Source organism: Cariama cristata, unplaced genomic scaffold (genome assembly GCF_000690535.1).
Source record: "Cariama cristata isolate BGI_N322 unplaced genomic scaffold, ASM69053v1 scaffold24324, whole genome shotgun sequence".
Classification (NCBI taxonomy): domain Eukaryota; kingdom Metazoa; phylum Chordata; class Aves; order Cariamiformes; family Cariamidae; genus Cariama; species Cariama cristata.
The window spans coordinates 2152-27175 of NW_009613848.1; the positions used below are offsets into that span (position 1 = coordinate 2152).

General features: G+C 50.0%; 1 protein-coding gene across 1 annotated transcript in view; it reads right to left on the bottom strand.

Annotated features, from left to right (window-relative positions):
* Positions 1 to 385: 385 nt before the first annotated feature.
* LOC104160930 (glutamate receptor ionotropic, kainate 3) overlaps positions 386 to 25024 on the bottom strand; it is a 28092-nt gene continuing 3453 nt past the window's right edge. The window contains exons 2-7 of the mRNA XM_009699189.1: positions 23951 to 24124; positions 21087 to 21230; positions 17632 to 17739; positions 13728 to 13841; positions 9233 to 9436; positions 386 to 613 (exon numbers count right to left, since the gene is read on the bottom strand). Of these exons, the coding sequence (XP_009697491.1) occupies positions 386 to 613; positions 9233 to 9436; positions 13728 to 13841; positions 17632 to 17739; positions 21087 to 21230; positions 23951 to 24124 (972 nt within the window). The remainder of the gene's footprint in view (positions 614 to 9232; positions 9437 to 13727; positions 13842 to 17631; positions 17740 to 21086; positions 21231 to 23950; positions 24125 to 25024) is intronic.

Here is a 25024-nt window from a genome sequence, read left to right on the forward strand (position 1 = left end):
TTGGTAAAGCAGCACAAAGGATATAACACAGGCTGTAGCTAGGGCAGAAGGAAACAAATTTCCCTTGTGGATAGCTCATCTTTGATTTTCACTACGGGGTTTGCATCAGCTCTGCAACCACTCCGAGATACAGGTCCGAAAGAGGACAGGGCAGGGGAATCTGGTGGTTGTGAGCAAGCCCGCGCCAAGAGACCAGCCTGCCTTTGGGTAATGGACCAAAAGTAATTTCATTAATGACAGGGGTTTAATGCTGTGGCTCCCACCGACTGGTTGGATCCCTGCGGCACACCAGGCAGCAAAAGGGATCTGAGTGTGGGGAGGGCGTCTTTTTGCATGGCAGCAGATGTGGTGCGATGGCAGTTGGGTGGGTGGCACCGGCGTCCCCTTACCTGGCTATGACAAAGAGCACGCAGCTGACCCCCAGGTAGGCGAGGAGGATGTACATCCAAATGTCCGGAGACAGGGGGTTGAGGAAGGAGAACACGCTGGGGTTGGTCCCGTTGGGCTTCCGGTACAAGATGCTGACTCCCAGGGTCATGAAGGGCTTGGAGAAGTCTATCGCTTTCTCCCGAACGTGGGTGATGGTGAGAGGAGCAACGGCCAGATCGGCTTTCTGCGTGCGATGCAGAGGGAGGGAGACACAGAGGGAGAGAGGAAGGCGGCATTAGGAACCGGGGCATTTCCATCCCCTTAGAGACACCCACAGCAGTCATGCTGCAGTAATGGCCCCGAACACCCCAAAGCGCAGCCCAGGGCTTCCCCCCTCCCTATGCACTTGGGGTACCTCTGCCAGGGCCTGCCTGGACCTCCCGCCCCCCCGTCCCGGGGCAGGCAGGGCCCTCTCCCTGTAACTGCTTCCCTTCGGACCTGCAGCCTTGCCCTACAGACAAACACAAAGCTGTCGTCTGAGCTGCTCGGCGTTGCACACCAGCGCTGTTACCCCAACACAGATACGGGGTCTCCAAAACACCCGGGGCGAGGTTCTGGAGGTGGTGGTGCGGATGTGTTTACCATCTTTAGAAGAGTTGTTCCAGATTTACATCAGTGGGCTGGAGGGCAAAACACGGTCTCTTGTTTGCTAATTATACTCTATGACTTTCATTGTATAGATTTTCAGCTGATAGCTAGCGAAATACAGTGCAGACAACCAAGAGATGTTACAGTCTCCGCAGCTTTTGCCCAGATGCAATGAGCTCATTTTGATAGGCTCTTCCAAAATGGTCAGAAAAATTATATTTTACAATGGTATAAAACGTCTGTGATCCTCGCTGTGCTTGCTTCTTGCCGCAGAGCTCTTTAGCACAGAGAGTTTGCTGCGTGCAAATCCCCCCGTTTGCAGAGATGATTTGTTTTTGTTGGCCTTCCTTTCAATGTTGCTGCAAGAGGAGACAGTCGCAGAGGGAGGCCACTCCAGAATGAAGTTGCAGGGAGTAATATTGCAGCAGCATGAGGTAAAAGGTTCAATTTCTTTCCCCTCAGCCCACTTCATGATGCAACTTGAAAGGCTCATTCTGAGGCAGCGGTGGCGTGGGGCAGGAGCGCAGCTCTCGGGGAACGCTCACCAGCCTGCCTGGAGGGAGCAAAACCTCCCACGGTTCCCGCAGGTTTTCTTTCCGTGCTTACGGCTGCGAGCCCCGCCAAGGAAATGCTGCTGCTAATTAATGGTGGACTTTGCAGTTCGTCATGCTGGAACTGTCTGAGCTGCACCAGGGATTTCTGCTGAGCGTATTCATCCTGACTTCTTGTATGAATTGTTTCTTTCTATGATTTCTGTTATTTAATAATTTTTATGCTAGATTCAGTGAGCAACCACATACAACCTCTTTCTGTTGGTTAAGAGTTGTGTTCATTCCTCTCACTAAACATTCATTCAGGTTCTTAAAAAACCCCTTGGGTAACTACATCCGAGGCTACCTCAATGTCAGGTCCCTGGCGTGGGGTTTGCAAATCTCTCTTTCGGTATTGTTGACTTCAGAGGAAATGCAGGCACATAAATTACGTTTCTGAAGTTGAGTGGTACCTCCCCCCGTGCCAGGTGCCTAGCATGCCTGTGCAAGATTTATTTAACATCTGGTTCTGAAAATTAAAATTCTAAATTAACCAGGAGCGATAATTACCTCGTGATATAGTGTATTTGTCATTACTTGCAAACTTTAAATCAGTATTAGCTGTCTTGCTAGAATATGCTTTACTCCAACAGAAACTATGGATTCACTGTAGAAATTGGTGAAGATCTCTGGCCTGAGTTGTGGAGGAAGGTCAGACTAATGATCTCGTTTGACCTTGCAAGTCTGTGATGAAAGCCAGTGGAATATTTTTAAATACAGGAATCTGGGACTTTTTTTACAAGAATAATTTCTATATGAGCTTTTATCCATTACAGACGTGTGTGTGTGTGTGTGAATGAAAGGGATCTCCTCTCCAAAGAATGTAGCTTTAGAGGTCCTGAACAAAAGTGTGTCAGGAATTCTGTAACAAGGGTAAAAATGATGTATTTTTTTCCTAACATGGTTCTTCAGCTGAGCCCTGGTTGGGTCCCTTTCCTTCTCAATTTCCAAATGGGAATATATTTTTAAATCAGCTTGGTACAGAAAGTGTCCCTTTTAATCACTGACATTTGTCAAAACTTAGAGAAAATGGAAACAGTATTTTCCCAGGGAGCCCTTTAGTGCCAGCTGTGGCTATGGTGACATTGATGAAAACTGAAGGACAGTGGGTTTTAGAAGTGGACGGGCAATGCTGGCTGCCCAGCTTGGGACAGTGAAGTTCTGCATCTCAGGAGCAGAGTCTGGATCCTTGGTACCGTCCCGGCGGAGGACACCGGCGGGTTTGTAGCTCAGCTGCTCTCCCCATGTTACAGCACGCTTGAGAATGTTGGCTTACCGGTCTCCAAAGACACAAGGCAGCAATGGCAAAAGAAATGCAGCAGTTTAGCTCCTCCATCACTTCTGTGTGGGTGTCCTGACTCAACAGGGAAAAGCGAAGGGGATATTGAAGGATTTGGCTACAGATTTTTCTGAAGGAGGAAACAAATGAGCAGTTCTGTGGTCAGCGCTCGCTAGCAACTGCCTGTCTGAAAGATCCTGAGCCAAATTTGTCAAAAAGGTAGAGCAAGCTAAATAACAGCCAGGAGTTTATGCTTTACCACAGAAAATGAAGAGAGAGAAATCTGCATGGATGCCCAAGGATCAAAATGCTTTTAGTGCAGAAATAAAATTTTACTGTGTCATTTCAGCAGCTCCTGTGATTTGATCACAGCCCCGTGTCCTTGGCAGTAAATGTCACACACAGGCAGGCTGGAGCATGTATTAGGCAGCCCAATCTGGTGTAGTGTCCTCAGCTATTAAAGGCAGCACAGGCCTGCACTTCGATATCCTTTTTATCAATGCACATTCTTCTGAAGGTGGCCTCTAATTAAGGGTTTGCTGACTGAGAGGATCTAAATCAAAACCCACCAAGGGTGAAGCTTTCATTTATCGTGCTCTGACATTACAAACAGGGAAGTCAATTACCAGACCCTGACTGCTTCCTTCACTCAGCCCCCATTTTTATGCCGTTGCACAGTAAGATGGGTTTTATTAAAAATGAGGAATTATCGCAAGTGCCGGTGGCTTAAAGGCCCTTGTCCAGCAAAACCACTTAAGCACACGCTTCTGTTTTACTGGAGCTTGCATGCCTTCCAAGTCTTATGTATGTTCTTAAGTGTTCTGCTGAATTGAGGCCAAAAGGAGGAATTTTGCCAAGGCAGCTACACACCAAATGCAGACACTTCTCTAGCACACCTTGAAGGGTCTGGATCTCCTTATTCACCTAGTGTTACAGCATTTTCACTTGGGTGGAACTGATGCGAGTTCACTGGGCATTCAGTGGATGGAGGATCATATTCTCTGCAGAGATATTTGGCTTTTATCAGAAAATGCTAAGTCTTATCTTCCCGTTCTCAGTTATCACGGGAACGCGGCCTGTGGGTTAGAACAGCTCTTGCACAGCCATGGTCACTGTGGAAGTCCTGCAGCATCCGACCTCCGCGGGAGGAAAGCTGCGTGTGACGGCCAGTCACAGCTGAGCCTACAAACAGCGTAAGCACCAAGGTAAATATGTGTTCAGGAAAATAAGCTGCCTCTGTGCTTATTTCGCTAATCTGAGTTAGGTATTTACATAAACTAATTATGTGTGTGTTGCCTGAGAGACAGGTAAATAGTGCATATTTTACTTATTTAATTGTTATTCAGGTGTCTGTCTGGCAGAACCGACACTTTCATCCCTCAGCCTCTTTTGCCACCACTGCTGCTAGCGCTGGGGCTGCAGCGCTTTTCTGCTCTTCTGCTCCCACTGCTCTGCTTCAGGTCCCATCTCTGCCCCCCTCCCTGCTTTGCTTGCTCGGCTGCTGTGCCGTGCTCCTGCACGCTGTGCTCCTGCACCCTGTCCCACCGCAGGTCTGCTGCGTGATGGCCTCGCTCCTGCATCTTTCCCTGCAGCGGAGCCAGCGCCAGGGCATCCTTGGGCACAGACATCTCAGAGCGCCGGGGCCGACAAGGCACGGCCGAGGCAGCCGGTCTGTCTTGCAGCCCATGGGTTGGAGACAGAGAGGCTGCTGCTTTAGCAGGCATCGGAGCGCTCTGCCCAGAGCCCTTCCCTCTTGCTGGCCAGGCATAGGAACACACACAGCCTGCGAAGTGATGCTCGAGGAGAGTGGGGGTCATGCCCGGCAGCATCCCAGACGTGCCTGGGTCTGCGACCGCGCACCGTGCGCTGGGGGTCAGCGTTAATTGTCTGACTCCAGCTCTTAATGGCTGCTCTTACAACTTCAGTCCTCATTTAGGCATCATTTTTGTCAATTAATTTATTTAATATCAGTGGTGAATTAAGAACAGAGGTTAGCAGGGAAAACCTAGCTGTAAGCTGAAGAGGAGAAATGAAGACCATGAAGTCCTGTTGGCCATCTTGTAATCTTTTCTTTAAGGATGTCCTTCAGCAAGGGAACTGCCATTAATTGTACCTAAGGGGTGTCAAAGGCTGTGGGATCCCAGCGAGGATGGCCAGACTTTGAGAGAGAAGCCCTATCGTAGGAATGACCAGCAGGTCAGCAAGCCAGGGGAGGGAAAGGCGGGTCCAGGGAGACCTGCAGAAGCAAGTGGAGAACTCGGGGCTCCCAATGTACGCTTCAACGTGCTTCCATCACCTGGATCACTGAGTATGATAAATATGAATCCACCCAATTAACGATGCTGAGCACAAAAGGAGAAAGCGCAGCCAGCTGTTTTGGCTTATTTCCATCTCCTCCCTAACGCAGAGTTCCTGCAGTGAACAAGAGATGGAGGACACTTCATCCAACACAATTGTTTTTTCCCTGTTCCTGGCCCAGTGGCTTCCACATGAATCCCCAGTTCACAACACTTGAAATAAAACATCCACCGGTGCAGGAACATTAATGGGAATGTGGCAATGTGGTGCAATATGTATTTCTGCCAGAATTTACTGTCGATAACTGCCCATTTATTGTGAAAGTGTTAAATCAACTGTCATAAATTGTCCCTAAGGACAGATATTGCATCTTCTCTGTAGTTACCGTTGGCAGGGATTTCCATTAGAAACCCTATTATTTCTCATACCTTTTTTATTCCCACATGAAGTTTCAGATTGAATGGAAATTTGATATGCACTGTCTCAGCAGAAGACAAGTTTTATTTGTGAACAAGTTTGTGCAAAATGTCCAGAACAACTCATTCTGCTGGTTTTATGCGATTCTGCCCACAAACAATAGGGAAGATTTGCAGGCATTATTTTGCCAGACAACTAGAATTTATAAATCAGAATGGATGGGCCACAATGCACAGTGTAATTTTGCTTGTATCAATAATAATTTCTATGAATAAACATCAATAACAGTTCACTACTGATGAAAGGAGGAGATTTGACAGTTGCCAAGTTCCTTGTTTATTATGGATGCAGAGCACAGGAGCTTCTCTGCGTCACCTGGGTGCCCCAGAGCTCCCCAAATGCCAGTGCGGCTTTCGTGGCCCATCGGATTAAGGCTCCTCTGTGGGGGTGGCCAGGGAGAGTGACAACAGGCAACCAGCTGTGGTGAGGAAAGTCTTGTTCTCCAGGGAATGGACTGAACTCCCTCACAACAAGGATTTTTTTGTGATGAAGGATGAAAGGCAATGGGGCAGGGCTTTTTGCATCTAACCACAGGAGGCTGTCTTCTCCAGATCTGCTGCTGGGGACCTGGGAGACAGGGTCACGCTGTGAGCTGCTCCGACTGCTGTTGCTTTTCCTGTTTATGCTTAAGGCCAGACTAGAAACAAAGCCACTTTACAAAGGATCATAGCCTAAGGCATTACTGCCTATGGCCAGGCATGTCTGGATCAGAGAGGACCGGGGAAGGAGGATGATGTGAGACTCCAAAGCAAGGCATGAGAGCTCATTGTGTAAACAGCCCGTCCTCCATCATGTGTGCTGTGATTTACAGCGCTGCGTGGTAGGCACCATCATCCCTGAAACGCTACAATTGCATACCTGCCTGGGCTGCCCTGACTGGCACCTACACCCAGCTCCTCTCTGGCTGTATTCCCCAGCCCAGCAGAAGGCCAGCCTGAGTCATGGGCTGCTCCTTGCTTTGCCCATCTCCTTTTCACCCAATTTCAGCCTCAGATTGGGCTATTCCTGGTATACAGCATCTGCCGCTCCCACAGCTCTCAGCCCTTCCGAGAGATAACAGTCGCTATTTTAGCCTCTTCTTTCACCTCAGGAGCAGCCTCTCCCCTGCACAGGACGTTCAGCCCCCCAGAGCTGGTGCACACAGCGGTGCCGGGGGCTCAGTCTCAGATGCACACGAGTTAAGTGGGGTGTCAGCAAAGCACGGACTTTCTGCATAGTTAATCCTGGCCTGGGTGTTTGGACCTCATAAAATCCTGCCTGCTTTATGCTCCCACCTGAATGATCCCAATTCTTTTATGAGAAGGAGACGCTGAATATGGAGAAAAGCCAGCCCAGATATCAAACTCACAGTGTGGGCAGCCCTGTTTTCATCACTACAACTTTGTTTGAATGCCGTCTCCAACACTTTTCCTACTAGGTGTGAAATAAGTTTGAACTTTCCCATTGCAAAGTGCCAATCAGTTGTTCCTTTCTCCATACGATTTGAAGATGCTTTGCTGCTGAGGAAGGGCCCCATCTGGTTGCAGTTTCACTTTTTAATGCTTTACATAAACACTGCTATTAAAAGCAGTGACATGCAGATAAAGAAAATAATGGCTTCATATGGGGTTTGGGCAATGGTTATAAATCACTCCAAGGCATGCACCCAATCACAGCTGTTAGAAAGCGGAGTTCAAACTTGATGCTGCAGTAAAACTTACAAGAAGAGGGGACTTGGTCCTTTCCTGTTGCTGTATGTTAATTTGCTTTTTAAATAGTTAGCCAACAAATACATTAATGCGGGCTGACCATGACTTTCCTGTTACTTAATGAGGTTGTTCCCCATACTTTCTTCTCGGTCTGTCTCTTTTAGCTGACCACAGCTTTGGGAACGGCTGAAAGCCTCCCAAGAGCCCTGTACCATCTTGCAGGACATTGGAGGTGACATGGTTTGGACTAAATGACGGTCTGACTTCTAATCCCTATATCTTATTTCCTGCTTTGGAGCGATTTACTTCTTCAGAGCTCTGCACTACAGACACTCTGCTGCCGGCAGCGGGTACGGGACCACAGGAGGCTGTGTCCCAGAGCGCGCTGCTGAGGATCGCTGCCTGTGCTCCGCGTCTGTTCGCATCGGTGTCACGCACATCACTCGGAGTGGCAAAGCACCAGTCTCTTCTGCTGGGACACTGTCACTTGTCTAACTTAGCAGGGCTGTTGCGTAAGAGACTATAAAATCTGTATTTGGAGCTGTATGGAGTTTTCTGGAAGCAAAAATAGAAAGGCAGGTTTGCACAGCCTGTGGCATATTCCCCTGTGAGACACAGCGTCCTGCTCCCCCAAGGGCTGTCCTTGCATGCCCTTGCCGCACTTCCCACTTCTCCAGGGTGAGCCATCGAAGGGCTGCAGTGCTCTTCGCAAAGCCATTAAGCATCACTTTGTCCCTATAAGGGACGTAATCATTATCATCTGCATTTTACAGATGGAGGAAGTATTGCACAGAAGCAACTTGTCCAATGTCATTTAGGGCAGACAAGCCAAATCCGGGAACACAACCTAGATCCCGGAGCCCCAGCTCCGCAGTCTCACCACCAGACAATGCTCTGTTATCTGTTCACAGCGAAACTCATTTACTGAAGTGACTCACCCAGCAAATACATTCTTCTCACATGAACTGTAAGAGCATCAAAGCTGCTACGTACGTGGGGTTATTTTTGTCTCTTTTCTGCTTAGGCAATGTTTTCAAAATGTAGTGAGGAACTTGAGAGGTGGTCTGAGGGCTGCACTGCTTGAGCAGGATATTCAGAAGAGAGCTGTGTTACAGCTCTAGGGCTGCTCACGCTGCTGCCTGGGCTGCGGAGATCCTAGATTAATTTTGTCCTGGTCTTTTCTTCCAGAGGCCTTTTTTGGGAATCGGAGATTCATAAAAACACCAGCTTTCCTCACCTCCCTAACTGAGCTTCTGGGATCACAGGATGTGCTGGAAGCAAAATATCTAATTAGGAAACTGAGCAGCGTCTGGCTGCGAGTCGAGGTTTCAGACTAGGTGACTTTTTGGTGGCTGCAAGAGTAAAGCTGCCACCACAGTTTCACTAGTGTTTAATGGGCTTTTAGAAGTGGCCGTGGAAGGAAAAAGCACAGCCGCTGTGTTGCAGGGGGAGCTCCGTGTCCCAGGAGATTTTAGAAAATAAGCTGCATTTATTAAAAAAAAATTTATTAAACTGTCCGCTGCACACCTGCTCTGGCAGTCTGGATACATCATCTGGATTCAGCTGAGCTGTGTCTGGGACATGTCCGGGGTCCCTGAGCTTGCATCCCGCCCGGCCCATTTCTGTACGGTGAGAATGTCCATTTGCAGAAACTCCAAATGAATATTTGGAAGAGTCAGGCAAAGAGATACTCTTGTGAGAAACCGTGCAACACCAAGCGCTGGCGGGGTTAGGGGCTCGCTGCGAGCACCCGTCCCACCCCAGGAAAGCCAGCGAACAGCAAGCACCCGTCCCACCCCAGGCAGAAAGCCTTGGGGACAGCCTGAGCACAGCCGCCCCTCGGCACCCGCCGGCTGCCCGCGCCAGGGATGGGCCTCACTCACGTGGTCGATGAGCTCCTTGATCATGCCGTTCCACTGCCCCTTCTCATCCTGCGCCCCGTATTTCCCATCCTCCACCAGCCGGATCTCGTAGGTGAAGCCCAGGATGATGGCCAGCTCCTTCAGGAGGTCGATGCAGTAACCCTCAAAGCGGTCATTCCCGAACAGGGCCGTGTCAGACTTACGGAACATGACAAAGGGCTCTTCCTGCGGGTGGGAAGGCAAAGAGTCCCTGTTAAGGGTCAGCTGCGGTCCCAGCTCCCACCGGAGGCAGGGCTGTCCCTGCGGGTCAGCCTGAGCCATGAGGCACGGGCTCTTCAGGCAGGGTTGGCACTGTGACATGTTGGGAATAAATTAACTTTGCACAGCACATCAGCTAATTAGCAACCTTGTTTACCCCACAAAATTTAATTTTGTCTCTTCTGAGCAGCCAACTGTTTTCCATTTGGTGGGATTTCAGGGAGAAAAATAACCATTTCATACTCTGAAAATTAAGAGTGTTGAGAAACAATAAAAGGGGGGATGACAAATTCAACCCCAAGTCCCGCAAGCAGAAATCCACCCCAGTACCTGTCATTCGCTGCAGCTGCAGCGAGCAAAAGACTGGTGGGTTAAACACAGGGCGAGGGAGCCGTGCAGGGCTGGTGCCCAGCCCGAGACATTGCCCAGTTTAGCTCCCTTTCCTCTTTGCTGGCACTAGCTGATGGGATGCAGGGCCCTGCTGCCATCCAGAGAAAGTTTTGGCTCCAGTTGTGGCTGCTGTGGGAAGGCTGGGGGGTGTCTTTAATCACAGCAGCGCCAGGCATCAGCACAGGTGAAAAATAACTCATGAAGTGCTTTACAGCAGGCTTTGCCCTGTGGATCCCTGCCCCTTTAGCGCGGGCTGGCAGGTGGGGTTAGCAAACACACAGCAAACTGCACGGCCCCTTGGTGCATATCAGGCTTGAGCAGTCACCGAGGACGAGGGACAGTGGGGAGCCCGAGGGAGAAAACATGTAGAGGACAGATGGAAATGGCAAAAGATGGTGGGCAGCAGGCAAAAGCTAGAAGGCAAGGGGAGGATGAGGCATCCACAGTGGCTAATACATGGCTCCAACCGGAGGGATCTGCAGGCTACCCCCCTTTCCCATGGGGTGGCCAGCAACGGGAGGGCTCATGTTGGGGCCACATTGCTGGAGGCCCTGTGGTATCGCACAGGGATGAGGGGGCTTGAAGTCGCAGAGGGAAGAAGGTCTGGAGTCCCAGTTAGAGTGCTACCGAGATGCCCAGTTTGGTGGAGCGCAGGCACCCTGCCTCAGGTGGGTTACGCCGGGCGGGGTGCGGGACCGGGAGCCGGGCTGTGCCAGCGGGGAGGTTGGCGGCTCTTGTCTCCCAGCTCCATCTGCCAGCCCCACCTCTGCCAGGGGAGACCTCTGTCACCCCGGGGTGGGGGGCGCGAGAGCACGCGAAGGTCAATTTGCAGAATTATAAAGCAAAACTGGTAACATCTCGCCTATGGAGTTCAGCTTGGCGCGCGCAGCTCGGTTAAACCCTGCTCTCCCTGGCTTCCTCCTCAGCTTTCTTCTCTGGAATTAGTGCTTTGTTTGTGGATCAGCTGAATCTCTGGTTCTTGATATAAATACAGCAGCTCCAGAGCAGCCATAAAGCACTATTAATTTTGGGAAGCGCTGTAGGGATTACATACATATTTAACAGCCGAAGCACTGAACATTAGGACGCCGCTCGCTTCAGTAATGTATCTCCAGGTCTCAAACATTTCCTAGGGGGTAATTCTGAACTCTGTGAACCACTTATTCACGGACTATTTCACAATTTATTACTGAAAATGGCCAGACATCCAATTCACAAGCGCTCTCGGTTTGCTAATCGATTTCTCAGTGAAGGTGCCCTCAATTTCATAACTTCACAGTTCCCATATTGCTTGGGGAGAGTGGCGCTGGCTGCTGGGGTAATATTTCTCTTCCAACGAGTCACTGCAATATGAGCAAAAGGGGAAAAAATAACCTTTCATGCTTCTCCTTTTAAAGGTTCCTCCTATGGCTTTTCTACGATCATTTACACCAGTGCAAAAGTACAAAGAGGTGTTGCAAATGCAAATAAAATTTAGAGTTGTATTTTATTTTTTAGAATCCAGTATATGAAAATGCAATTATTGCAGAACTCGAGCCTAAGCACATTTCCTCCTCCTGCAGGCAAGGGAATTGCAGGACAGCGGTGGTTTTGAGGTGGATACCCCGTGGCACGCGTGCAGGCCCAAGGACTGGCACAATTAATAGGAATTGATGCCACACTTGTACCTAATATAATTTGTACGTGCTCGTGGAGTATGAGATGAAAATGCTGCCCAAAAAAAGCGCGTCAAAGGCAGATGGTTGACAGGTCTCCTCCTGGCTCCATTGTTTTGCATTACGCTGTGGCCTTTGAGGTACAGTGATTATCGTACCCCAGACATTTCCACAACTCTGGCCGTGCACCTCACCCTTGACAAGATGCATCTCTTCTGGTTTCCCTGAGGCCTGCCCATACAGCTTTCACCGATACTCCAGTCCTGAACTTGTCTGCTGTCCCTTGGCTTCACCCCGCGTGTGGGTGCTCCTCCAGCTCGCGGTGCAGGCAGCTCTGTGGCCATCTCTGGAGCCCACTCCCAGTGCTGCCAGCCGTCCCACCCCAGGAATTTTCCCCAGCGTGCTGCACGCAGTTCTAATTAAAGAGGGGGGGGGGAAGAGGAGTCACTTCTGGTCAGTTGTATCCAGCCACAGTACGGGTTGAACAGTTCCCTTAGGGCTGATCCTGAGCCTCCACCTGCGAGTGACTTGATGTCGTGTGTTACTTGTGTTGCCCTAAAAATTTGCATCTCCCGTGTACAGGTACTGACAGCGCTTTGGGTTACCGTGCTAAAACGAACTAAACCTGGCATGGCAGGTCTCTCTATTTGGCCTGTTAGAAAAACACTACCTAACCTACTGCTTTCTGAGCACACCAAGAATGCTTAAATGCAAAAGAAAAAAACAATTGCTGCTGCTAGTTCTGCTAATGCGCATGGGGCAGGAGCACTGCCCCGTGCAGACTCCCCTGTAAGCACGACCCATCGCACTCTCACGGGACTGGCACGGTAGAAAACTTTTGGACTGGGAAGGGAAGGAACTTTTCCTGTCTCCCCTGCACGTTGAGACAGGAAAGCAGTGTGTTCATGTATGCGGTCAATGATCTAGGCCTGCACCTGACTCTTGGAGAGAGGGACTTTAATGAATATGTTTCATTGCAACAAATATTTTGTAGTGAATGGGAAGTTCGTTAGAAGGAGTGGCTAATTTGTAAGGAAAGCTGGAGCAGCATCTGTATTTGGCTCACATTCTGCTAACCTCTTGCTGAGGGATACAAGACCTTTGGTTCCAGCCTTTTTTCTGCCTTGGACCAAGTGTTTCCTTTCTCTGTTCTCCTCTGGGCACTTGGTCCCATTCCTTCTATGGTACAAACCCCGACTCTGTCAGGTCATGTCCTTTTGGGAAGGCAAGGACATCACCGGGGATCACACTGCTCTGGACCAGGGAATGCATCCCCAGCTGGCTCTTTGCCATCTGTACCGTTATGCTCCCTGAAAATACGGAACACAGAAAATTTCCATAGGCAAAACCATCATTCAGGCCCAATGGCGGGCAGGCTGTCCAAGGGCTGAATTTTGTTGCTTCCTGGTGACATGCTATGAGCCTACGCTGTGTAATACAACCATATAGAAACCAGTGCCACTAGTCATAATTCATTAGATAGTAAATAAAAATTCATTCTGATCTGATGCCTGCCATCACATCCAATAGCGAATGTGAGAACAAAATGCAGCGTGACAGCTGGAAGCGGAGGAGACCTGTTAAGCAACCATGGTTTGCTGGATAACAGTATTACTCTTAGCTAGTTTCTCAAATATGTACTTAAGAGGGGGAAAGAAACACGATTGTCACAGCTAAGCCAGGGTCTCTGGTTTTCTTCTGCAACAAGAACACTCCTATCCAAGGTAGGCAGTGCGGCTGTCTGACAGCGCCTGCTGCTGCGCGGCTGCCTGCCCCGGCGCTGGTGGTAGATGGGCGGCTCGGAGCTTTCCTGGAGCTCAGCACCTGCAAACCTCCCGCAACGAGAGCACGGGGGGGACAGGGGACCTGGCTGGGCAGCCAAAGCAGAGGAGCTTGGCCGGCAGAAGCAGCAGCCTCCTGGGCTGCACGGGGACCGCGTGCGGTTCCAGCTGGCCCGTGCCAGCCTCGCTGTGCTGGCTGGCAGCCTGCTCGGGAGCGGTGGCATCGGAGGATGCCGCAGGTCACCTCGGTGCAGGTGCGTGGGCATTGCGGTGCCCGGCTGAGCCCAGCCTGCAGGCGAGGGCTCTCTGTGCCCTTGCTTGGCTTTCCAGAGGGACTAGCAGATCTGTACTGGGACGCTGTGAATTTTCAGAGGTAGCAGATAGCCCTGAGATTTGTGGGTGGAGGAAAAAGACAGGCTTGCAATCGCCTACCAGGACAGTGGTGACAATTAGAGATCTGTTGCTCAGCGAGTCTGTGACATTAGGCCCTCGTCCTTTGGAGATTTCTGTGATGTTCAAACCATCAGAAGGGCTCCACGCTCCAACCTGAAACGAAGCAAGCAAACGAACACATGAACACCTGGCTTACATTCCTCACTTGCTCTCAGCATCCTACTGGCCTGGAAAATGGAGCTTGCTTCTTTCATATACAGTAAACGGAAGCAAAGTTGAAATTATCATCTTGTATCACCTAAATTTGCATTAACCCTTCACTTGCAGGTCACTCTAGCTGCCCATGTATAATAAACAGCCCCTCTGTTGCCGCCCTCTGATGCAGGTGCATGAAAGAAGACCACGATGACTGGAATTTAGGGGCTGAATGAACAATTTGCAAAGGTACTGTGTAGAGCAAACAATCAAACTGCACTGAAGAGTCAACCCTGGGCAAGGATACAAAGAAAGAACAAAAGAAAAAGACCCACAAATATGAAGCCGTTTTCCTTCTTTTGTATTTCTCCACAATTTGGTTTTGTGGGGAGAATTAAAAATGACTTGACCAGCTCTGCAAGCCCCTGGTAGGGACCATGCCTGTCCTCTGCGCTGTGACAAACTAGACGGACGTGTCTAGCACATCCCCTTGGAAGGGCCCTGGTCACCCCTCCAGGGACGTCGGCCGCAGCGGGAGCTCTAGGTCCTGGAGGAGGGAATGGCAGCGGACTTGCTCGGGCACGGGCTCAGGCACGTGCAGCTGCGTTCCTTAGCAATTTGAGGTGCTCTGTTTTTCTCAAGCTGTCAATTTTAATAAATTATTAGACTTTGAAGAAGTCTATTGATCCAGAAATAGCAAAACATGCCTCTATTTAAGAGAAGTCATCTGGGCAACTGTAAGCCTGTTAACCTGATCTATGCAGTGCAGGGGAGGCTTTTGAACAAACTTTGAAGGCAGGACTGGCTAAAGGACTGTGACGGTGAGATAAAATGTCAGGAAAGCTGGAGGAATATGGGATTGCTGCCAGCAAACAGACCAGGGTGGCTGTATAGCCAGCCTGACAGTGAGAAAAAACAACCCCACATGGAAGTGGGAACAGAACGATCCATCTGTGGGGTCAAACGGTGAGATGGGACTCAGAGAGGAACCAAAGGCAGACAGCTCAAACCCACCAGGGCGCCAGGAACTTCCGATATTTTATTTATTGCTATTTTTAAGATTCTTCAACCTCTTCAGCAGTCCAAGGGGAGAATTTGCTTTTACTGCATCCCCAAAAAGAGACTTTGTAATGAGCAATGCTGCCTGGCAAAAAAAAGTCATAAATTCTAGAAGAGTTTCCATGAACTTTGTGAAAGGCTCTAAATATTTCAGGTAAAACCTAAGCAATCCCCCGTATCTCCCTTCGATCACACAACAGCTACAATGTCAAAAGATTATTCTTGTGCATGGGGAAAGAGGAGCAAGTCTAAGAGGCTCCTGCTAGCAGCACTGCAGACTCAGTTAACTATGCCTTGCCAAGTTTTCTTTAAGAAAATTAAATATATGGCACTTAAGACTGCATTAATCAGTTTAAAATATTAAAAAGGAAAGAAAAAGGAAAAAAGTGCATTAAGAGAACTGTGCAAGTCATACAGTCAAACGATACGTAATTAGGTTTAGTTAATACTCCTGTAATCCCTGGAACATCCAGGAGGTATAAGGATCAGGAGTTCAATCCTAAAGCTCAACAAACATAAGCTATTACACATAATGCACAATCCGTACGGGATTTGTTTGTAGTTTGGCGTTTTGTTATTTCAGATTAACTATTGACAGAAGCCTAGCTTCAACAGGGATTTGACATCGATACTTTAAAACCCCTCTAGAGTTGACAAGAAGCTTTCAGAAAAATAATAGTGGGAACTGTGCAATCTCTGAATTGTTGGAGACAAAAGTTGAATGTCTGTACAGGGTATGCATCAAAGTTTGGTGGCTTCCTATGGCCTTTCTGAGGCACACAGTGGCAATAAATACAGCTGGTGGCAGCTATTCGCCAGTACACCTGAGGGGTATTAGTTTGACAGGTAGATATTGTGGTTGTACTTAAACATTTAGATTCACGTGGTATCCAAATACTGGCACATTTTTCTATTATTCTACCAACACAGCTCTCCGGCAGTCCATCAGTGCCACGGTACTCCAAAAAGACGTGTTGGGTTTTTTGATTTAGACTGTATTTTGTAAAAAAAGAAGTCAGGCTACAAAGATCATCTCCTGCTCAGTTCTTGTGAGAAGGTGGCATCTTCCCCTGCTCCTCTCCTGCCTCCTTACAGCACCGGCTCGGTTGATGGCAGCCGAGACTGAAGGTCATTGGGTTTATTTGAAATGTTTTCTTTATTCTGTATTTGACACCAAAAAATACCTACTAGGAGAGTGCTGCAGTGACCTTGAGATTTTTTTACGTGAAGCAAAGAACTACTGCTGTGGTGAGAAAGTGTGGCAACAATTTATTTCAAAGTGAAGAAAAAACAAACTGTAAAAATGAGGATGGGGAAGTCAAGCTGTTTGGTCCCAGGGAGCTTCACCGTGCAGGATCTGTCCCCTCCAAACGGGAGGGTTGATCAAACTGCTGCCTCCAGCCCCCGGGGGCTGCCTACCTGCGCCGTCTGATTAAATCCCTGGAAAAGTCATCTGCGCGCGTTGGGCCGCTTGCTGCACGGTTAATTGAAAACTCCCTCTCTCTGCGCCCGGCTGGCATTGCCCGCCGCCGCACAACCCGTGTCCATGCCCCAGGGCCTCAGGACTCGGCACTCGTCCCCGGCTGCCGGTGGGCACCTCGCGCGCATCAAAAAGCAGACTCTGCTCTAGGAAGGGCTTTGCTGCCCCGTAGCCAACTTTCTCCTGTAAATCTGCAAGACACCTTGAGCAGCACGGGGGCTCGGAAGGACTCACAAAAGGGATCAGGCTCTGGGAGCCCTCGGTGGCCTCCCATGCCGTGCCGTTATCTGGAGCCTGAGCAGAGCTCAGCCCCGGGGCATTGCTGGCTGCTGGTATCAGCTGTCCGCGGTGCAGGGCTTTCTGCACTTCAGGCCACTCGCTACTCTCTTTTGCCTTAAACGAACTGAGCTCACCTTGAAACCTGTGTTCTAGGAGCTTTAATGCTTTGCATGTTGCCTTTTTTTTTTTTTTTAAAGTAATTGAAGAAAAGGAAATTAAATCCCATGAACACCTGAGAATCAGATTTGCACATTGGCTTCTGTGCCCGGAGATTTGCACTAATTAGGAGGATCTGAGGCTGCAGCCTTTGGGCCGTGTCACCTCTGGGTGGCTGGGCAAACACGGCCACCGAACGAGACCCCTCCAGCCAGGCAGCCAAAAACGCACTTTGCTTTTTTTCTTATTGTCCCTTAGATAACACAGAAGAGAAATAAACAAAAACACACAGTGCATCCTCCTGCAAGATCTAGGCTCTAATAAACTGGGGCTATTTCCAAGCCTCAGGTAATTTTCATTGTGGGAAATCACGCCGAGATGATGCTTTCAAGAGCTGTTCCCTCCTCAGGGTAAAATCAAAGTTTTGTAAGTAAGCCCAGCAAGATGGGGGGTGGGACAGGCTTTATTCCCTCCACCTTTGGTCTGGGCAAGGAGAGGTTAATGGCTGCTCAGAAAGTTTCTTCTGCTTCTACTACCCCAGGAAAGTGCCACAAGCACTTCTGCAGCTAGTAACTGTAATCCCACGCACGTTGCTTCGGGGCTAGTGAGTCATGACTGAGGCATGGAAAAGGATCTGAGAAATCCCACAAAGTAAATATTCTTTTATATAAAAATCAGAAAACCTGGAAACAATTCAACCACCGACCATTTTCTCTATTGCCTGAGTACTGGAGTTAGACTAAGCCACATGCAGATAAGACAAACCCTGCCTACCTTTTCAAGACCATCTTCTTTGAGGCTGATGATATCCAAATCAAAATCTGTCCGTAAACCACTAGTTTTATTGAAGACAATTCGTCCTGTTAATCCTTCCCATTGGGCCTGTGGAAGGGAGAAGTAGCAGGGCTGTTACTTGGTATCATAAATAATCTTTTACCCTCCACTGTATCTTCCTCTAATTAGTCCTTATACTGATTCTTTCTCCCTAAAGAGCGTGATTAATTAATAATCACCTCTGTTGCTGTTCAGACTGCAGACGGAGCTGGAGATTTTCTTAACTCTCTTGCGGTCCTTGCTACAATTTTTGTTCACACCTTTTGTGTTCACCAGCTGTTGCAGGACATGATGACTCAGTAGAAAACTGCTTGCATTTATCATAGCATCCTTGTGTGCTGCACTTATCCTTGTAGTACTGATAAATGCCAGGCTGCAGGGAGCCTGGGTTTGGGACACCTTCAGTCAAGTTCATAAATAATCCTTTTTTTGCATGAATCTGCTGATGCTTCCAAGGTGTGTGGAAGCTGAAATGTCCTGAATGCTTCCCTCCCTCTGTTCAGATGGAAAGTGGAGTGGAAGAAGCCAAGAGCTTGTCCATGCCAGCAGGCTCTGTTTTGAAACAGGCATGGCAATCTGGTGGGCTCGTGCTGTGTCAGTACCCCGGTTCGGTATTTGCCAGTATGAGCACGGGGCAGGTGGCCATTGGGGCTGGGGAAGCCCCGCTCCTGAAGATTTTCAACGCTTGACTGGACAAGGTCCTGTACAGCCTGGTCTGACTTGGGAGCTAGTCCTGCTCTGAGCTTGGGGTAAAGATGTCTAGGTTAGGTTCAACTGAAAGTATTCTATGATTCTGTTTCTTTTCCACTGTACAATTTGCAGCACCACCAGAATTAATCTCTCTGATTCAGGAGATATTTGCGCCAAATATCAGTGCTCACCAGAGCAGGTGCTAAGGGACAGCACGGTATGTGGTGCCTGCTCTGCCCAGGGACAGTGCTTGGATGTGCTAGAAGCACCTGTCCAAGGAGGATGCTCCCATAAGACTGCCGTGCTGCTGGCACGGTTTACTGCTTTGCAATCGCATCTTCGCAGCGGAGGGCTGAGACTCGGGCTCTTTCCCCTGAGCGGCTCAGTGCACGCTCCTCGTTGATGAATGTGTTTCCTTTATGGGAGGGGGAGCCTGAAATATCCCAGTGTGCTGAAGGTGGCATAATGTATTCTCAGGGGGGAATGACTGGCATATTTCCCAGTAAATACACTCCTCTCGCTCTTCCTCATTAATTCCTGAGGAGTAATGACAGCCTCCTCCCAGCCTCGCCATCCTTGAGTTTTGGGGAAGGCTGTGCTCAGCTCGCTCGTTTTGGTGTGCAGATTGGTCTGCCTGTGGGATGCGCAGCCCGCGGAGCCCTCAGGGAGCCAGGGAAAACACGGAGTGTTTAACATCCCCACCGGAGCAAACACGGCTGTGTGCTGAGCCCTGCACCTCCGGCGGGGCTGGAGCGAGAGCACTGAGGGGCTGCACAGCTCCCGGGGCTGGGCTGGGGGTGCGCAGCATCGCTGCAGCCCCCGATGGGCTCTGATCCCGCTGGCGTCGGCCCCGTCTCTGCAGGCAAACTCCAAGCGCCCGCTGTCCCGGCCTCTGGGCAGGCAGCGGCTGCAGAGGAACGTGTCCCCTCGCCGCTTGGCCCCGGGCCCCCGCTTCCCGGGGAGCCCTGACGGCACACGGGGTGAGGGTGGTCTCCTCGGGGCTGGCAAGGCCACCCTCCTGGCCCCTTTACCCCTCGGCAAGTGGGAACAAGCAGGGCTTCACCCCAGGAGTGAGCGCTCGGCAGCGACCCTGCGCCGCGGGTGCTGTGGCCTGTGCATGCACACAGAGGGGAGCGGTGCTGGGACCTGTGGGGCGCCCAGGGCCGAGGGAGCGGGTGTCTGCGGGGAGGCATCCCTCCGCGCGCCGCTTTCTCTTCGCAGGAGTTTAGAGAGAGCAATTACTGCGTGTTCTGATTGCAATGGGGAGGAAGCTTATCCCTGCAACGAGCTGATGCGGTGCCAGAAAGGGAAGGAAACAACAGGCGGGCACTGGAGTGTGAGGCTCAGGGTAATTTGCAAAAGGAGCCAACCAAACAAATTATTTACACTCTCTTTTGGCAGCCAGCTGGAGCGGCTTTCTGCAGAAGGGAACAAAACATGAAAAAGGGGGAGAGAGAGGCAGAGAGAGGAGAGAGACCATCTTCAGTGCCTGTTAAGAAAGTCCCTTCTCTCTCTGCAATGGGAATCGTTCTTCCTTTCTCCTCCCCTGCGTCTGGGCGCCCCGTGCAGCTCGGGCAGCACCTGGGGGGGCTCGCTCTCACCGCACTTGTGGGCCTTTGTCCAGGGTCCGCTGGGGTCTGTAGGTGATACTGCAGCACAAATCATAGTAATGATTAACGATCTACTTCTACTCTTTTCTGTTTAAAAACTTTAGGGGATTTTATACCCAGCCTTTCAGACGTGGCCCAGTCACGTATCCTGTACTGCAGCCAGTTTCATAACTGCCCACGTGAAGAGCCACAGGCGTAGAAGTTTAAAAAGGCCTTAGGGTAAATAAGGGGGTTTTATCACAAAGACATATCTGTTGGGGTTTTCAGGATCTCCCTGCAGCTCTACCTTCATTTTTTTGTTATGTGAGGGCTCCTTTTTGCAGACAGAGCAAAAACCCGGGGGGTGAGAGCAGGGGGGTGTGCTCGGGGGCTATTGTGGGAGGGCTGGCCCCCTCTCACTGCAGCCGCCCCGTGCTGCGCTCCCTGGGTGAGCTCGCTGCTCAGAAACACCCGTGCTTTGAGTCTGCTTGCGTGCTCAAGCCAGATGCAAACAAACAGTTACGTGGGCTGAACGGAGAGAAATCATAATGACTGAAAACAGAGAGGGAACGAAGCTGCCTCCTCGCTCCCCAGGCTCCCTACTTGTTAAATCCACCGCTCTGCCAAAGCTGTTCGTCATCCCGCGGGCAGAGACGCACAGCGCTGCCAGCTTTGCCCCTGGGATGCAGCGGCACTGAATGCCCTTTGTGGACACCAGGCAAATGTTCCTGTAAAAGGCAAATGGTTATTGCTCTGCTAAGAAATGGCCTCGGAGAGCGAGCGGTCCAGCTGCTCTTGACGCAAGAAGAGGCCAGGGCAAGTCTCAGTGACAGCATGGGAGACTTCAGCTTATTTTGGATGTTTTGGCGTGGCTGCACGGATGTTATTTTGAAGGCAAAGATGGGATTTTTCCTTTCTGGCTGCACTCAGCAGCCTGGTGTATATCTGTGCTTCCATCCAGTTGTACCTGCCCAGGCGAGAGGATGTGTTATAACCCTGTGCCGGCCAAGCCTCTCTGCCACATGCCTCCGTACCTGTGCCCCGAGCAGCTGGGTGGCTCCTGCTGGAGAAGTTTTGCGTTATGGTTGCAATTATGGTTGCAAATCGTGCATTTACCTCTTTTATAAAATTCATGAAGCGGCCACCAAACCTCCAGGCTTTGTGCCGATGGCACTGCAGGGAGTTCACGGTCATCTGAGGGGCACGCTGGTAGCAGACGGAGACCACGTGCACCGCGTCGTACAACAGGGCAGCATCTGTCTAAAGTAAAGGGGGACAGCATTTGTGTTGGTAGTGGTTCCAGAGCAAGGAAGCATTCGGACAGCAGAGCGGCAGGGGATCCCTAACGTGTCGCAGGAGAAGCTGCAAGAACCCCCTCTGAGTTACCCTCTGCCCCACACCGGGCGGACCTGAGGGTTTCTCTGTCCTGGTCCACTGCCGACCATCCCACCTCCCAGGTGTCTGACCCTGCAAACGGTGGGCCCAGGGCAGGGCTGGGCTCTCAAGAGATTCACTGGGATCTCAAGAGATTGCCATAACTGCGTATGCTTTAATGCAAGGCTTGGGCAAACCTCTAGGCTGACCTCTCGTGCAAAACACGTCCTCAAAACACTTAGCTCTGCACATGGCAAAGCCTCACCAGCATGTTTTTCTGTGTAGTAACTCTTTAGACTAAAAGATCACAGTTCTGTCTAAAATCAGAGATTGTGAAAATGTCATTTTTCTGTGTGCATCTATTCTGGTTAGTTCTAGCACATTTACTACTGTATTGTCAAACAAGGAAGCTAACTATTTCTAAATGTAGAAGATAGTAACAGAATTTTCTTATTCAGTCTCTTGTGTTTGAGTGTTTAAAAAACCCACACGTTTATGAGAACATATTATCCACACTATTTTATACATGGGGAGATAAGAAACAGAGAAGTTAAATGGCTTGTCTGTGGGCACGGAACTTTCCAAAATGACCCAAACTGTCACCAAAATCAGAACCTCACAGATTTGTAACGTTTTCCTGCATTTCATGATTTGAACTAGGGAGAACTTTTTTTTTCTTCCATATAATGTGATGGGTTTAGATTCAATTTGAGATGCCCTGTCTCACCTCCAAACACTGATCAAGAGAATTGGATTTATTTTTCACTCCGATATAGTAAGACCTCCTAGTGAAAATACAGTATTTGCTGGCTTCACAAAACAGATGTGAGTGTAGCAGCAGCGTAATGAAACACAATAAAGCAAAATAATACAGCAAATAACCAGGCAAATATCTAGTAGGATGTGGCCATGGAGAAAATTCTCCAACATTGGCAGCCGTCCCTGTGACCTTCCCTTCCCTTCCCTTCCCTTCCCTTCCCTTCCCTTCCCTTCCCTTCCTTTCCCTCTGTACAATTCTTGCACTAGATACAGCCAAAAAAAGTTATTTTAAAGGAAAACGAGTCTGCCCATAACACAATGATTATAAAAGAGCATGTATATTTAGTTTGCTGTCTTTCAAAACATCATTTACCCTCCAAAACTAAAGTACCTCCCAAGCCTAGGTAGTTGCAGGGTTTTGAGCATTTCACTAGAGCTGGAGCTTCTCATAAATTTAGAGCTAAGAAATGTGAAAATTGCTCTGGGCTCGCGTTTACAGCAGCAGGGACAGGTTTTGTAAGTTTGGGGCTGGGGTAAAGGGGTACCAGAATACGTCCAAGCAATTTCATGGTGAATGACATACTGTAATGCCCAGCTGAGATCAGGGCCCTGCTGGGATAGACACCAGACAAATACAAATAAAAGGCAGCATCCCCCTGAAGAAGCAAAGAGGGAATGGGAGAGGAGCCGGCAGCGGGGAGAACCCAGCGCCATTGCAGGCAATACGATGCTGCAGTTGTGCGCAACGCTGCAGAAAAGTAGAAGGCTAAAGGAGAATGGTGGGGCTGTCCTCTAACTGAAAAAAAAGAACAGGAGGGATACGAGGAGCCGTTTCAAGGTGAAAGTCTGGGAGGCTTTGCCACTTGTGGGGTTGGTTCTGGCAGATCTAAAGGGAGAGGGAAGGAGGGAGCCAGTCAGCAATTACGGGGGTTGGAGACAGCCTCGCAGGGAAGACAGATGGGCGAGCAGGTGCTGTACCTTCCGAGCAGTAACTCAGCGGAGCAGAGCTGCCATCAGACCCTAAAAGGAGTCATCAAAACTGCAGCAAAGCCCATCTCTGGGCATAGCTTTGGCTCTTTCTCCCTGCATCAATCTCGGCGAATTGCCTGGCCCAGTCCAGCCGTGTGCTGTGCTCCCAGGGAGCCAGGCGTTCGGCTGCTCTGGGGGACCGCGTGGAGAGACGATGACGGGCGCCCCCCTGTGGAAGAGGCCCTGGCTACCTGGCTCGTCCGGTGGGACGGGAGCATTTCTGCTCCCAGGGCTGGGCGGAGAGACCTGCGAGGCGATCGTCCTGCCCTGAGCTGAAACAGGACTCGTGGAGAGCAACTGAAGAGAGAGGATGCCCTTGCCTGGGTGCTCCGGGGTTTGGGGCGCACACAGCTCATCCCCTTCCAGGTCAGCGAGCACGGAAAAATCCTGCTACGCCTGAACAAGGGGTACAATACCCAGCTGATTGCAGCTCCCTCTCTTCTTGTTCCCAGCATGAAATAGCCAGGGCACTTCCCTGCCATGCTCAGCCCTCTCTGGAACAGAAAGCTTTGAATTTTGCCTGTCCTGGGAAGAGCACAGTCTCTCAAAATTGGCAAATCTGTTGGTAGCTGGGCCTGCAAAGGAGAGCGTTAACACAGCAGTGGGCTGCAGGGGGTTCACCAGCCAACCCACTGCATTTGAGGAAGAGTTAATAAAGAACGCAAGTTAACTGCCTTGGGGAAGATACCTGGGATGAGTTGCTGCTAGTACAAGAACCAACAAAAATAACATTTAGGCTTTAACGAATGTTCCTGCCTTCCCTACTGCTCTGGTCTGCTTCCCAGACTTCACCCACGCTTTGTTTAAACTTCCCATACCATCATCACGCCATTGAGCAGTCCCAGCTCCGCCTTAGGTGCTGACTGCAGCCGCTCCATGGACCACTTCTCGATGATAGAGGACACGTGTGGGTTCTCCACGTTGAGGATCCGGAAGCCGGTCAGGTTCACTCCAGAGTAGCGGTATGGTTCTAGGTCTAATGCATAAAGATCCTTAAAAGAGAGAAACCAGTTTAAACATTTTGTTTAGCTTTGTTTTGTTTGTCTTTTCTGCATCAGTTTGTGTCTGTGTTTGAAGTGAGAAGGCAGAGCCCACAGGAGGTGGGAGGTAGGACGGTGCCCTGAGGAATTCGGTGGATGGTGCTGTCTGTTGCCATCAGTCCCGGCTTGCAGGGACTCGGAGGCGTTGGTGGAATTCGGGTGTCATATGTGCAGGTTCACCCACCCACAGCAGGGGGAAACTCCTGCCGAAGAGCTCACTCTCTGCATGTAAAAGAGGTGAGTGAATTGTGGGGAGAAAAACAGAATCGCTATCTGTAACCATGAAAAAAGAGGCTTGCGACCAAGGGGGAGGGGACCTGGCAAAGACCCCGTATCCGAAGCTCCCTGGGGCCCTTCCATGGAGGATTTGCTGTGAGCACCGAAGCCCACCGGGTGCTGCAGATGACAGAGTAACTCTGAATGCAGAATGCCAATTTGCAGACGGCTATCAAAGAGGAACTAAGACGCATTTCTTGACATTACGACCAGCCTACACAGTCTGCAAATGAATGAGAGTGCCCTTTATACGATTTTAAGAAAACCACAGCCAGGCAGCCCTCAGCTCTGCTGGCAGCCAGCCCACGAGCGTCACTTGGCAGGCAGCGAGAGAGGGGCATTCGGAGCCCTCTGCGAGTGCACTTCTTTAATGCATCTCTTGGCTCCGCCGCACGTCTAAATATTAACTTCAGTTCAGCGATTAACTTCAGTGCTCAGTAACTAGTCTGAGTAGTTTGGGGTAGACAGCATGGCAAGAACGTACCGCAGCTGATCTGGTCAGCAAAACCCCAGGGCAGCTGACCCAAGGGGGATCGTGACCGAACATGGTGAAGAATGGCAGTTGGGAGGGGGCTT